The 12,916-nt window shown below is 42.7% G+C and overlaps 1 protein-coding gene across 2 annotated transcripts in view; it reads right to left on the bottom strand.

Annotated features, from left to right (window-relative positions):
* MAPK1 (mitogen-activated protein kinase 1) overlaps positions 1 to 12,916 on the bottom strand; it is a 109,236-nt gene that overhangs the window by 28,354 nt on the left and 67,966 nt on the right. For both annotated transcript variants that reach the window (XM_050746242.1, XM_050746241.1), the window contains exons 5-6: positions 3,645 to 3,759; positions 3,211 to 3,342 (exon numbers count right to left, since the gene is read on the bottom strand). In XM_050746242.1, coding sequence (XP_050602199.1) covers positions 3,211 to 3,342; positions 3,645 to 3,759 — 247 coding nt within the window. The remainder of the gene's footprint in view (positions 1 to 3,210; positions 3,343 to 3,644; positions 3,760 to 12,916) is intronic.

Here is a 12,916-nt window from a genome sequence, read left to right as displayed (position 1 = left end):
CTTGGCTGAATTTTGAGTTTTTAATTTTGTAGAGATGGGGTCTTACTATGTTGTCCAAGCAGGTCTCAAATTCCTGGCCTCAAGCGATCCTCCTGTGTTGACCTCCCAATGGGCTAGGATCACAGGCATAAGCCACCATACCAGGCCTAATGATGCATCTCTGTTGCTTATGCACCTCTTTAAAAAAGCGACTCAGGAAATAACATTTAGTAACATTTAGGTAACATGCTTAGGAGGTATAATATACAAGCCAATCTAATCAGTAACATGTATTATGCATGTGACATTCTAGCTAAAAATATCCTACCATCAAAATACATTACAGGCCGGGTGTGGCTGCTCACGTCTGTAATCCTAACATTTTAGAAGCCCAGGGTGAGCAGATAGCTTGAGCTCAAGACTTCGGGACCAGACTGGGCAACACGGTGAAACCCTGTCTCTATAAAGAATACAAAAATTAGATAGGCATGGTGGTGGAGGTAGTTCCAGCTACTCAGTTGTAGTCCCAGCTACGCAGGTGGCTGAGGTGGGAGGATGGCTTGAGCCTGGGAGGTGGAGGTTGCAGTGAGCCGAGATTGTGCCACTGCGCTCCAGCCTGGGTGATATAGCCAGATCTGTCTCCAAAAAAAAAAAAAAAAAAAAAACCCAAAACCAAAATACATTATATAATTACAACCACACAGATAGAAGCTTGCACACATTAGTGCAAAAAAAACGAAAGGTTACTGTGGGATCCTGGTGATCAGGATCATACTCCCTTACCATTCCTCCTATACTTCTTAACTGTCTACAATGATGAAATTCTTCTACCTTTATATGAAAGATTAAAAGAAAGTTTCTCCCATTTTCAAAAGAAATTCAGTTCTAAACAACCAAGTATTTCTCAACCTTCACTCAGGTCAATACATAAAACCAATTCAACATTTAAGTAGACAGTTGTTAAATCTACATATACACATATATTCATATGCATGTACAGATAAACACATATAGATAAAACAGGAAGTTAGAAATAGCTAAATTTCTAACAGAAGACTGGATAAAAATGCTATAAAATCATTAACGATAAGCTAGATCTATGCACTGATGTGAAAAGATGTTCAAGACACAATTCTATTAACAATGACATTTAGGGAATAATTATAAAAGAATTTTACCTTCTTAAATATTTCTATAATTTCTGAATTTTTAAAAAAGTTAACCCTTATAATAATTATTTTAAAAAAATTAATTATAGAGAAAATACGTACACGTATGCAGATAAAGATATGGAAGGACAAGCACCCTATTCAGATTCCCCCCTCCACTTTTAAGGAATCCTGTTTTTATAAATGGGCCCACCTAGATAATCCACCTACCTAGAGAGACAATCCAGGAAAATCTTCCTATCTTTTTTTTTTTTGAGACAGAGTCTGGCTCTGTAGCCCAGGCTGGAGTGCAGTGGTGAGATCTCGGCCCACTGCAAGCTCCCCCTCCTGGATTCAAGCCATTTTCCTGCCTCAGCCTCCCAGGTAGCTGGGATTACAGGTGCCTACCACCACGCCCAGCTAATTTTTTTTATTTTTTATTTTTTTATTTTTTTTTTTAGTAGAGATGGGGTTTCACCATATAAGCCAGGATGGTCTCCATCTCCTGACCTTGTGATCCACCCACCTCAGCCTCCCCAAAGTGCTGGGATTACAGGTGTGAGCCACAGCGCCTGGCAACCTTCCTATCTTAAAAGTCAGCTGATGGGCCTACTCTGGGCATACCACACCGCTCATGGATTAGCCCTGCTCTGTAAGGAGCAGTTGGAAAAAAAAAAAAAGGTCAGCTGATAAACAATCTTGATTGCATCTGCAACCATAACTCCTGTTTGCCAGGGAACCTAACACAGTTAATAGGCTCCAGAAATTAGAATATAGCCATGGGGGTGGATGGGGGGGTCATTATTCCGCCTATCATGGTTTTATAATAGTATGATGTTTTAAAAACTAGCTGCCTAATATACTTAACAGGTACATGTTAAATGGGAATAAAGGATAATACAATTATTAAACGAAGATGACCTAAAAAAAAAAAAAGGGGTAAAAATCAAATGTATCACTTTTTTCTTTTATGGGTACTCTAAAAAATCTTTGCCTAACATAAGGTCATGAAGATTCTCTCCTGTTTTCTTCTTGAAGGTTAATAACTTTAGGCCTTATATTTAGGTTTATGTTCCATTTTGAGTTTTGTAAATTTTGCATATGGGTGTCTAATTGTTCCAGCACCATTTGTTGAAGAGACTGACACAAGCAATGACGTGGATTTTTATAAATCTCAAATGCATTATGCTGAATGTGAGAATCTAGACATAAAAAGGCTACATACTCCATGATTCCATTAACATGACATGCCAGAAAAGGCACAACTATAGGGATAGAAATCAGATCAATGATTGCCAGAGACTGGGTTTGGAGAGGGGTGACCCACTACAAACGGCACAAGGCAACTTTTGGGGATGATGGGAGTATTATTCCACATCTCAATTGCAGCGGTTGTTATACGACAGTTCATGTTTGTTAAAATTCAGAGGCCTGCACAACTAAAAAGTGTGAATTTTATTCTGTGTAAATTATTATTCAATAAACCTGATTTTTAAAATTATCAAGTGACAAGATGAAAAGGTGTGATTTGTTTGCAGGGTTCAGTGCTGTGGCTCACGCCTGTAATCCCAGTACTTTGAGAGGCCGAGGCAGGCAGATCAAAAGGTCAGGAGTTCGATACCAGCCTGGCCAGCATAGTGAAACCCTATCTCTACTAAAAATACAAAAATGAGCCGGCGTGGTGGTGCGTGTCTGTAGTCCCAGTTACTCAGAAGACTGAGGCAGGAGACTCGCTTGAACCCAGGAGGAGGAGGCTGCAATGAGCTGAGATTGGGGCACTACATTCCAGCCTGGGCGACAGAGTGAGACTCTGTCCCAAACAAAAACAAAACAAAAGAAAGTGACCTTAATGCAAGTTAAAATTAGCAAAGAAACCAAAAGGGGGAGAACTAGACAGTCATTACCAGGCTCCCTTACTGCACTGCCACTGTTTCCCAAAAAAAGGGAAGACAGCAATTCAGAGTGAGCACTAAAGAAAGCATTATCCAATAGCCATAGGCTCACTTTTCAGGCTAGTGACCTAACAATTTAACAAACATGAAGCTAAGTCTAAGAAAAAACGAATCAACGAAATAACATTTACCTTTGGAGTCAGCATTTGGGAACAGCCTGTTCCATGGCACCTTATTTTTGTGTGGAAGAGAAAGCAAATAGTTCCTAGCTTTTAAATTTATTATACAATTCAGGTCTTCTTGTGATGGGGATCCAAGAATACCTATCAGATAAAAAAATTAGCTGTTAGTTATCAAGACCAAGGCAAATGACTACACACCATCAACTGTGAGTCAGAATGAACCCTGATAATTAACGGTTTATCACCACCCCTAATGCTTACCTTTCTTAAGTTTTTACACAAAAGTCCTTAACATTTTAAATCAGGGAAGGTTAAAAATTCACACCTACCACAGGTTAAAGAGTGTATTAGAATTCTTCTTAATTTAATGAAGTGACTTTGATATAAGCTGTAGGCAGGCAAACTTGAGTAAATTTAGCTCCTGAAGGGCTCGGGAACCTTACCCAGAATGTGGTTCAGCTGGTCAAGATAATGCTTCCCTGGAAAGATGGGCCTGTTAGAAAGCATTTCTGCCAGAATGCAGCCTACAGACCAAATATCAATGGACTTGGTGTAGCCCTGCAGGAGAAAGAGAGACAAGACTGAAAATGGCATCTGGTGTTACAGGACATGAAGAGATCTTCCTGTATGACAGGTACATTGCTGATGGGACTCTGAACTTCTCCTTTGACTCCACAATTCGGAAATATGAGTAAACAGCATGGAAAAACAAAAAACAATTTGGCTTTCTTTGAGAAGCTGAACAACCAAGATTATGTGATTTTATTTTTCTCTTCATAGTTGATTAACTTGGGCTGGGCACAGTGGCTCATTCCTGTAATCCCAGCACTTTGGGAGGCAGAGGTGGGCAGATCACTTGAGGCCAGGAGTTTGAGCTTAGCCTGGCCAACATGGTGAAACCCCATCTCTACTAAAAATAAAAAAAAATTAGCCGGCCATGGTGGTGGGTGCCTGTAATTCCAGCTATGTGGGAGGCTGAGGCAGGAGAATTGCTTGAACCCAGGAGGCAGAGGTTGCAGTGAGCCAAGATCGTGCCACTGCACTCCAGCCTGGGTGACAGAGTGAGACTCCGTCTCAAAACAACAACAAACCCACAAAGTTGATTAATTTATTAAATTAGAATTTCCAAAGTATACATCAGTCCTTTTTTGAAACAATTTGACAGACAGATTTAGAATTGTCATAAATTGGAGCTGGAAAAAGAAAAAAGGTCTAAAAATCTTTTCTGGGCTGGGGGGAGAGTGTGCTAACTCCAACATATTTTACCAAGCTCTTCTAAAATATTCTCGGCTGGGCATGGTGGCTCATGTCTGCAATCCCAACACTTTGGGAGGCTGAGATGGGCGAATCACCTGACGTCAGGAGTTCGAGACCAGCCTAGCCAACATGGTAAAACCCCGTCTCTACTAAAACTACAAAAATTAGCCGGGTGTGCTGGTGGGCACCCATAGTTCCAGCTACTTGGGAGCCTTAGGCAGGAGAATCACTTGAACCTGGGAGGCAGAGGTTGCAGTGAGTCAAGACTGTACCACTGCACTCCAGCCTGGGCAACAGAGGGAGACTCCCATCTCCAAAAAATAATAATAACAATAAATAAATAAATAAATAAAAGAATTCTCATCTTCTTTTCCTATTCATTTTTCAGGAATATATTTTCTTTTAAAGGAATCCTGTTAGAAGTCATGGGAGGATACTTTGGGAAGCTGAGGTGGGAGCACTGCTTGAGGCCAGGAGTTTGAGGCTGCAGTGAGCACTGTTAGACTCCTAATGGCAGCATGTGAAAGAAAATGCATTTCCTCATGTCCTCAACACCACCGGGTATTATCTAATTATTTTATTATTATTATTTTTGCCACACACAGTGGCTCACACCTGCAGTTCCAGTTACTCGGGAGGCTGAGGTGGGAGGATCACTTGAGCTCAGGGATTGGAGGCTGCAGTGACCTATGACTGAGCCAATGCATTCCAGCCTGAGTGACACAGTGAGACCCTGTCTCTAAAAATAAAAATAAAAAAAAAATCATGTAAGGATTCTGTCTGAATTATAACAATGGTGCAAAAAAGATGTTTCTCCAAGGAATATAAGCTGACTCTTCTAAAATTAAGAGATGGTGTCATTACTCTGTCACTCAGGCTGAAGTGCAATGGTGTAATCATGTCTCACTGCAAAATCAACTTCCTTGTCTCAGGTGATCCTCTCACCTCAGCCTCCTGAGTAGCTGGGGCTACAAGCATACACCACCACACCTGGTGAATTTTTAAATTTTTTGTAGAGAAGGACCCCCACTATTTGCCCAGGCTGGTTTCAAACTCCTGGGCTCAAACAATCCTCCTGCCTCAGCCAAAGTACTGGGATTATGGCATGAGGCACCATGCCTGGCTCCAGATGAGCCTTCTAATACAATGAAACGAGAAGTAAAACACTGCTTTTCTGATATTCATGTAAAAAATGCATGACACAAAACTGAGGGGCATTCTACAAAATAGCTCATCGGCACTCTTAAAGGAGACTAAAGAAACACAACAACCTGTCGCTATGAAAAGTACAAATATAAATAAGTAAATTAGCCAGGAGCGGTAGCACGTGCCTGTAGTCTCAGATACTTGGGAGGCTGAGTTGAGAGGATGGCCTTGAGCCCAGGAGGCGGAGTTGCAGTGAGCTGAGACGGTGCCACGGTACCCCAGCCTGGGTGACAGAATGAGAACCTGTTCTTTTTTTTTTTTTGGAGACGGAGTCTGGCTTTGTCACCCAGGCTGGAGTGCAATGGCGCGATCTCAGCTCATGCAACCTCCACCTCATGGGTTCAAGCGATTCTCCTGCCTCAGCCTCCTGAGTAGCTGGGATCACAGGCGACTGCCACTATGCCCAGCGAAATTTTTTGCATTTTTAGTAGAGACAGGGTTTCGCCATGTTGGCCAGGCTGATCTCGAACTCCTGACCTCATGTGATTTACCTGCCTCAGCCTCCCAAAGTGCTGGGATTACATGTGTGAGCCACTATGCCTGGCCTGAGAACCCGGTCTTAAATAAGCAAGCAAGCAAACAAAACCCATGACAGTGTAACATGTGAGCCTGTGCCCAGGTGGTGGGGTGGTTTGGGTGGGGTATAGTTCAAAGGTTATTGGGATAATATCCAAAATGTGAATATAAACTGTGCGTTAGATATTGAATCAGTATTAAGTTTCCTGATTTTGAAAACTGTACTGTGGTCATGTTAGAGAATACTCTTAAGGCAGGGTTTTTCAACCTCGGTATGACTAACATTTTGGGCTGAGGAAGTTTCTATTGGGAGGGCGGTTCTGTACATTGTAGGATTTTTAGCAGCATCTCTGGCCTCTTGATGCAAGGAGCACCCCCTACCCCTCATTGTGACAACCAAAAATGTCTCTAAACATTGTCACATGTCCCCAGGGAACAACAGAACCATGGTTTGAATACATACTGAAACAAGGTAAAGGGTCATATCTACAATTTACTCTCAAATGACTCAGAGTGCGTGGGAGTGCCCACACACATGCACACAAAGAATGATAAAGCAAATGAGGCAAAAGCTAAAAAATCGGTGAGCCTGAATCTGGGGTAAAGGGTATTTAGGAGTTCTAACTGGCGGTTTTACAAGAGTGTTCCAGAGACGCCTATGGGTTCCCTCTAGAGGATTTGAGAGGTCACAGTACATTTACTATACTACTATGACATTTTCATCCTTTTCAGTCACGAGTGGAAAGGAGATTTTTCCAGATGCAATATGAAGAGTGATGATTTGTACATGAGATGTGACATTTGGAATACCTGTGTAACTCAGTGAACCAGTATTTTCCAAATACGTAACAAAATCATGCATGAGTATGAGTGCAAGGTAGACTAAAGAATTTTAACAAAATAGTATCAAGAGTTCACTGATATGATTTCAGATTCCACACTGCAATTAACCTTTAAGAAACCACCACTTGTTCAAATTGGAGGTAGTATCAAAGAATAGCCACAAGTAGCTGAAAAGACTACTAAAATTTCCCTCCTTCTTCCAGCTACATACCTGTGTGCAGAGTTTTCCTCATGAACTTAAACCAAAACAACATATTTGACAGACTGAATACAGAACCAGATGAGAATCCAACTGTCTTCTATTAAGCCAGACATTAAAGAGACTTGCAAAAATGAAAATAATGCCACTCTTTTGTAAGGTTGTTTTTTGTTTTGTTTTTTTTAAAAGACAGGATCTCACCCTGTTGCCCAGGCTGGAGTGCAGTAGTGTGACCATGGTACACTGCAGCCTCAATCTCCTGGGCTCAAGAAATCCTCTCATCTCAGCCTCTTGAGTGGCTGGGACTATAGGTGCACGCCACCACGCCCAGCTGATTTTAAAATTTTTTGTACAGACCGCAGGGTGCGGTGGCTCACGCCTGTAATCCCAGCACTTTGGGAGGCCGAGGCGGGCGGATCACAAGGTCAGGAGATTGAGCCCATCCTGACTAACACGGTGAAACCTCGTCTCTACTAAAAATACAAAAAAAATTAGCCAGGTGTGGTGGCGGGCGCCTGTCCCAGCTACTCGGGAGGCTGAGGCAAGAGAATGGCATGAACCCAGGAGGCGGAGATTGCAGTGAGCTGAGATCGCACCACTATACTCCAGCCTGGGCGACAGAGCGAGATTCCATCTCAAAAAAAAAAAAAAAAAAAAAAAAAAAATTTTTTTTTTTTTGACAGTTTCACTATGTTGCCAGGGCTGGTTTCAAACTCCTGGTGATCCTCCTGCATTGGCCTCCCAAAGCGTTGGGATTATAGGGAAAAGCCATCACGTCTGGCCTCACTAAAATGTTTTTATTGTGGAAAATAAACTTATTCTTATGAAAAACGTATAACTTAACATGTAGTGGGTTTACTATTTAAAAATTAATGAATACATTTTCAAGTTTCATATTATAGGCCGGGCGTGGTGGCTCACGCCTGTAATCCCAGGACTTTGGGAAGCTGAGGCGGTTAGATCACCTGAGGTCAGGAGTTTGAGACCAGCCTGGCCAACATGGTGAAACCCCGTCTTCACTAAAAAATACAAAAATTAGCCAGGCATGGTGGCAGGTGCCTTAATCCCAGCTACGCAGAAGGCAGGAGAATCGTTTGAACCCAGGAGGCGGAGGTTGTAGTGAGCCAAGATTGAGTCATTGCACTCAAGCCTGGGGGACGAGAACAAGACTTCTCTCAAAAAAAAAAAAAAAAAAAAAAAAAAAAGTTTCATATTTAAAATAACAATAGATATAACCTATATAAATAAAAAAATGTGTGTAGGTCCTTGTTTTTTTTTGTTTTTTTTTTTTTTAAGACAGAGTCTCACTGTGCAGTGCTGGAGTACTGTGGCACGATCTTGGCTCATTGCAACCTCCACCTCCCGGGTTCAAGCAATTCTCCTGCCTCAGCCTCCAAGTAGCTGGGATTACAGGCATGTGCCACCATGCCCAGTGCATTTTTTGTATTTTTAGTAGAGACAGGGCTTCTCCATGTTGGCCAGGCTGGTCTCAAACTCCTGGGCTCAACTGATCCATCTGCCTCAGCCTCCCAAAATGCTGGGATTACAGGTGTGAGCCACCACACCCAGCTGATTCTTGATAATTTTTAACATATGTAAAGGGATCTTGGCCGGGGGCAGTGGCTCATGCCCGTAATCCCAGCAATATGGGAGGCTGAGGTGGGTGGATCAGTTGAGCCCAGGAGTTTGAGACCAGTCTGGCCAACTTGGCAAAACCCTGTCCCTACAAAAACATACAAAAATTAGCCGGGCATGGTGGTACACGCTTGTAGTCCCAGCAAAACAGGAGGCGGGGCCAGAGGAACGCTTGGGCCCAGGACGGGGAGGCTGCCATCCTGGGTGACAGAGAGAAACACTGTCTCAAAAAACCAAACCAAAACAAACAAAAAACAAAAGCCAGGCGCGGTGGCTCACGCCTGTAATCCCAGCACTTTAGGCTGAAGTGGGTGGATCATCTGAGGTCAGGAGTTCAAGGCCAGCCTGGCCAATGTGGTGAAACCCAGTCTCTATTAAAAATACAAAAATCAGGCAGGCATGGTGGTGGGCACCTGTAATCCCAGCTACTTGGGAGGCTGAGGCATGAGAATCACTTGAACCTGGGAGGCGGCAGTTGCAGTGAGCCGAGCACTCCAGCCTGGGTGACAGAGTGAGACCCATTCTCAAAAAAACAGAAAGAACGAACGAAAGAAAGAATGAATGAACGAACGAACGAACGAAAGAAAGAAATGTAAAGGGATCCTGAGACCAGAAGGTTTGAGAATGGCTACCTTATACTTTTCTTACAACTTTTATTTTTTTAGACAGTCTCACTCTGTTGCCCAGGCTGGAGTATAGAGGCATGACCTTGCCTCACTGCAACCTCTGCCTCCTGGGTTCAAACAATTCTCATGCCTCAGCCTCCTGAGTAGCTGGGATTACAGGTGTCCGCCATCATGCCTAGCTAATTTTTTGTGTTTTTAGCAGAGATGGAGTTTCACCAAGTTGGCCAGGCTGGTATCGAACTCCTGGCGAGTAATCCACCCATCTCGGCCTCCCGAAGTGCTGGGATTACAAGTGTGAGCCACCGTGCTTGGCAACTTTTCTTTTTAAAAATTTTTTTCTTTCCTAAACAAGCTAAAACAGAGCAAGTTTTCTGAAAGCTGAAATTCTACAAAACGTTACAAATATGTACACAGAGTGCTCTAGCTTCTCAAAAGTGGGACAATATGAGTTAAAAAAAAAAAAGAAAATTAAAATGGACAACACATAAAAAAAAATTCTAGGCCGGGTGTGGTGGCTCACGCCTGTAATCCCAGCACTTTGGGAGAGGCCGAGGTGGGTGGATCATGAGGTCAGGAGATGGAGACCATCTTGGCTAACACGGTGAAACCCCATCTCTACTAAAAACACAAAAAATTAGCCGGGCGTGGTGGCAGGCGCCTGTAGTCCCAGCTACTCAGGAGGCTGAGGCAGGAGAATGGCGTGAACCCAGGAGGCGGAGCTTGCAGTGAGCCGAGATCGAGCCACTGCACTCCAGCCTGGGCGCAGAGCGAGACTCCATCTCAAAAAAAAAAAAAAAAATCCTGGGTCTGTAATAGTGTTTTAAAAACAAAGATAGGATACACAGGAAGAGAAAGGTAAATGGGAAAAATCTTCATAGAAGAATGCTAGCTAATACAAGTAAAAGGAAGAATAAATTTAGAAAATTACCATTTTATAACCCCCAATATGATAACTGACAGAAGTAAGTGCTGAATCACTGGGGGAAGCCTGCTGGGAAACAGATTCACATACACCATTCTCCAGGAATCTGTAGTGGTCATGTCAGAAACGTGCAAGCTACATCTCATCAGGAAGAACTCATCGGAAGAATCCACAATGTGAACCACTTTGTGAAACAACTGATCTGTACATTGCAAAGTACTGAATATCTTGAAGAAGAGAGGAAGGGCAAGACTGTTCTAGACTAAGAATAATGCATGAAACAATTAAATCATGTGTTGAAAACAGAGTTACTTAGACTTTTTTAGGGGGATGGGATGTCATGGAATTAATGCTGATCATTTTATGAAAGGCTAAGGGTACTCTAGCTGTGGGAAGAACACTTTCTTTGCAAGAAGCATTAGTATGCCCCAAAGGGTCTAGGAGTGAAGTGGTATATGTTGCTGAAGTGTCACATGGTCTGACAAAAGAGAAGAGACAGAAAAAGAGAGAGGGAGAGAAAGGAAAGAGTAAGAGAGGGAAGAAGGGATAAGAAATATGACAAGATGTTAACAGCTGGAGAATCAAGGACAGGGGCATATGGGTGTTCACTCTACTCTCAATTTTTCTATGGGTTTGATAATTCTCTACATTAATAAAAATGAACAAAATGAAGACAACTGTTAGAAGTAACATTCTCAGGCTACAGGTATTGCAAATAAGAAAAAAATGAACACTCAATTTTCACTTTGGTGACCCTGCAAGTAGAAGGAAAAGCTGGTCATCTTGAAGAACACCCTCTCTGGCTACCTCTGCCTGGAGGGTAATCAAGAAGTGAAGACAGTGGGGGCATCTAAGTCAGAACGGAGACTGCAAGACCAAGAAGCCACACCAGGACAAACGCACACCAACAGCTCCCTTTACAACTGGCACTGAACACTGGCATGCCAATGCTCCTTGTTTAGAATGGCTGTCACGTGGCCAGTCAGAGAAAGAACCTGTTATGTGGGATTATTTGTGATACAGAATTAGAGAGTCAACATGGCATTTTCTCCTCTGAAACATCTGTTACACCAAATCCTTCTTTATAATGGAATTTATGTTAATGAGATTTTACTTTTATAACTAAACTGAACAAATGTAGGACATCAAGAAAAACTAAATGCTTTAAACAAATTCCATCTCCTTATGAAAAAAATCTAATAGCTTATCTGTACTCACAAAGGATGGAGGAAGAGAAAGAAGCCTATGAGCTAATTAGACCTGTTGTTTCATTTCCACTAAGCCTCTCAGGACTATTTCTGGTTCCTGGGCCCTAGATACAAGATCCAATGTCTATTTTTGTTGCTTTTCTTCAAGTATCTTTACATGATAGCAGATGGAACTGTGTTTAAGAATCTTATAAACCTGAGACACTAGTTATAGGTAGTATGTCAGGCCTACTTAACTACTCAATTTTCACACCTTATTCATATATTATTTGCAAATGACAGTAAAAATACTGAATCTCAATCTCCATAGCAGCCCTCAATTTTTGCCTCCTGGCTCATAAACCCAACAAAAAATGTCACACTTCACTTTTTTGGGCTTTTGTAAACTTATTCAACCATTTCTTATGACCAAGACACAGACCTTGCCAGTACAGTGTGGATGAGACCTGGTGCACTCTCTATAGCCACTCACAGATGCAGAGGAAAGCACTTCATTTGGAAGCAGGAAATCATGGAAATCATATAATTTCAAAAGAATCTACAGCAGTTCCTACTATGTCCACATTTATGTTTTCTTCAAGTACAACAAATTACAATATAATTCTGCCAAAGAGACATTCTTCATTATCAGAAAAATTTGACAGCCCTGGCCCATGTTTACAGAAATACACATTACTGAATAACCTCTACAACAAACCCAGCGCACACCTAACAGTGACAGCGATAAGCAGGACTTCAGGACAGCTGTCCAAGGAGTGAAACACAGACCACTTATGGTAATAGTGACTGGAGAGGCACACCCTCTCCTACTCTACAACCGTCAGCACTATACCAGCTGAGGTAGAGGCTGAGCCCTAGGGCCCAGAAGTTCAACGCCAAACAAAATTTAGACAGCACCTTGGGGCCAGATGTGGTGGCTCATCCCTGTAACCCCAGCACTTTGGTGCGGGGGCTGAGGTGGGCAGAGCCCTTGAGCTCAGGAATTCAAGACCAGCCTGGGCAACATAGGAAGACCCCCTACTTTTACAAAAAAAATTAAAAAATCAGCCAGGTGTGGCCAGGTACAGTGGCTCACGCCTGTAATCCCAGCACTTTGGGAGGCTGAGGCAGGCGGATCATGAGGTCAGGAGATAGAGACCATCCTGGCTAACACAGTGAAACCCTATCTCTACTAAAAATACAAAAAATTAGCCGGGCGTGGTGGCGGGCGCCTGTAGTCCCAGCTACTAGGGAGGCTGAGGCAGGAGAATGGCATGAACCCAGGAGGCGGAGCTTGCAGTGAGCCGAGATTGCACTATTGCAC

The sequence above is a fragment of the Macaca thibetana genome, chromosome 10 (genome assembly GCF_024542745.1).
Source record: "Macaca thibetana thibetana isolate TM-01 chromosome 10, ASM2454274v1, whole genome shotgun sequence".
In the NCBI taxonomy this organism is placed as follows: Eukaryota; Metazoa; Chordata; class Mammalia; order Primates; family Cercopithecidae; genus Macaca; species Macaca thibetana.
This window is presented reverse-complemented; position numbering and strand designations above follow the sequence as displayed.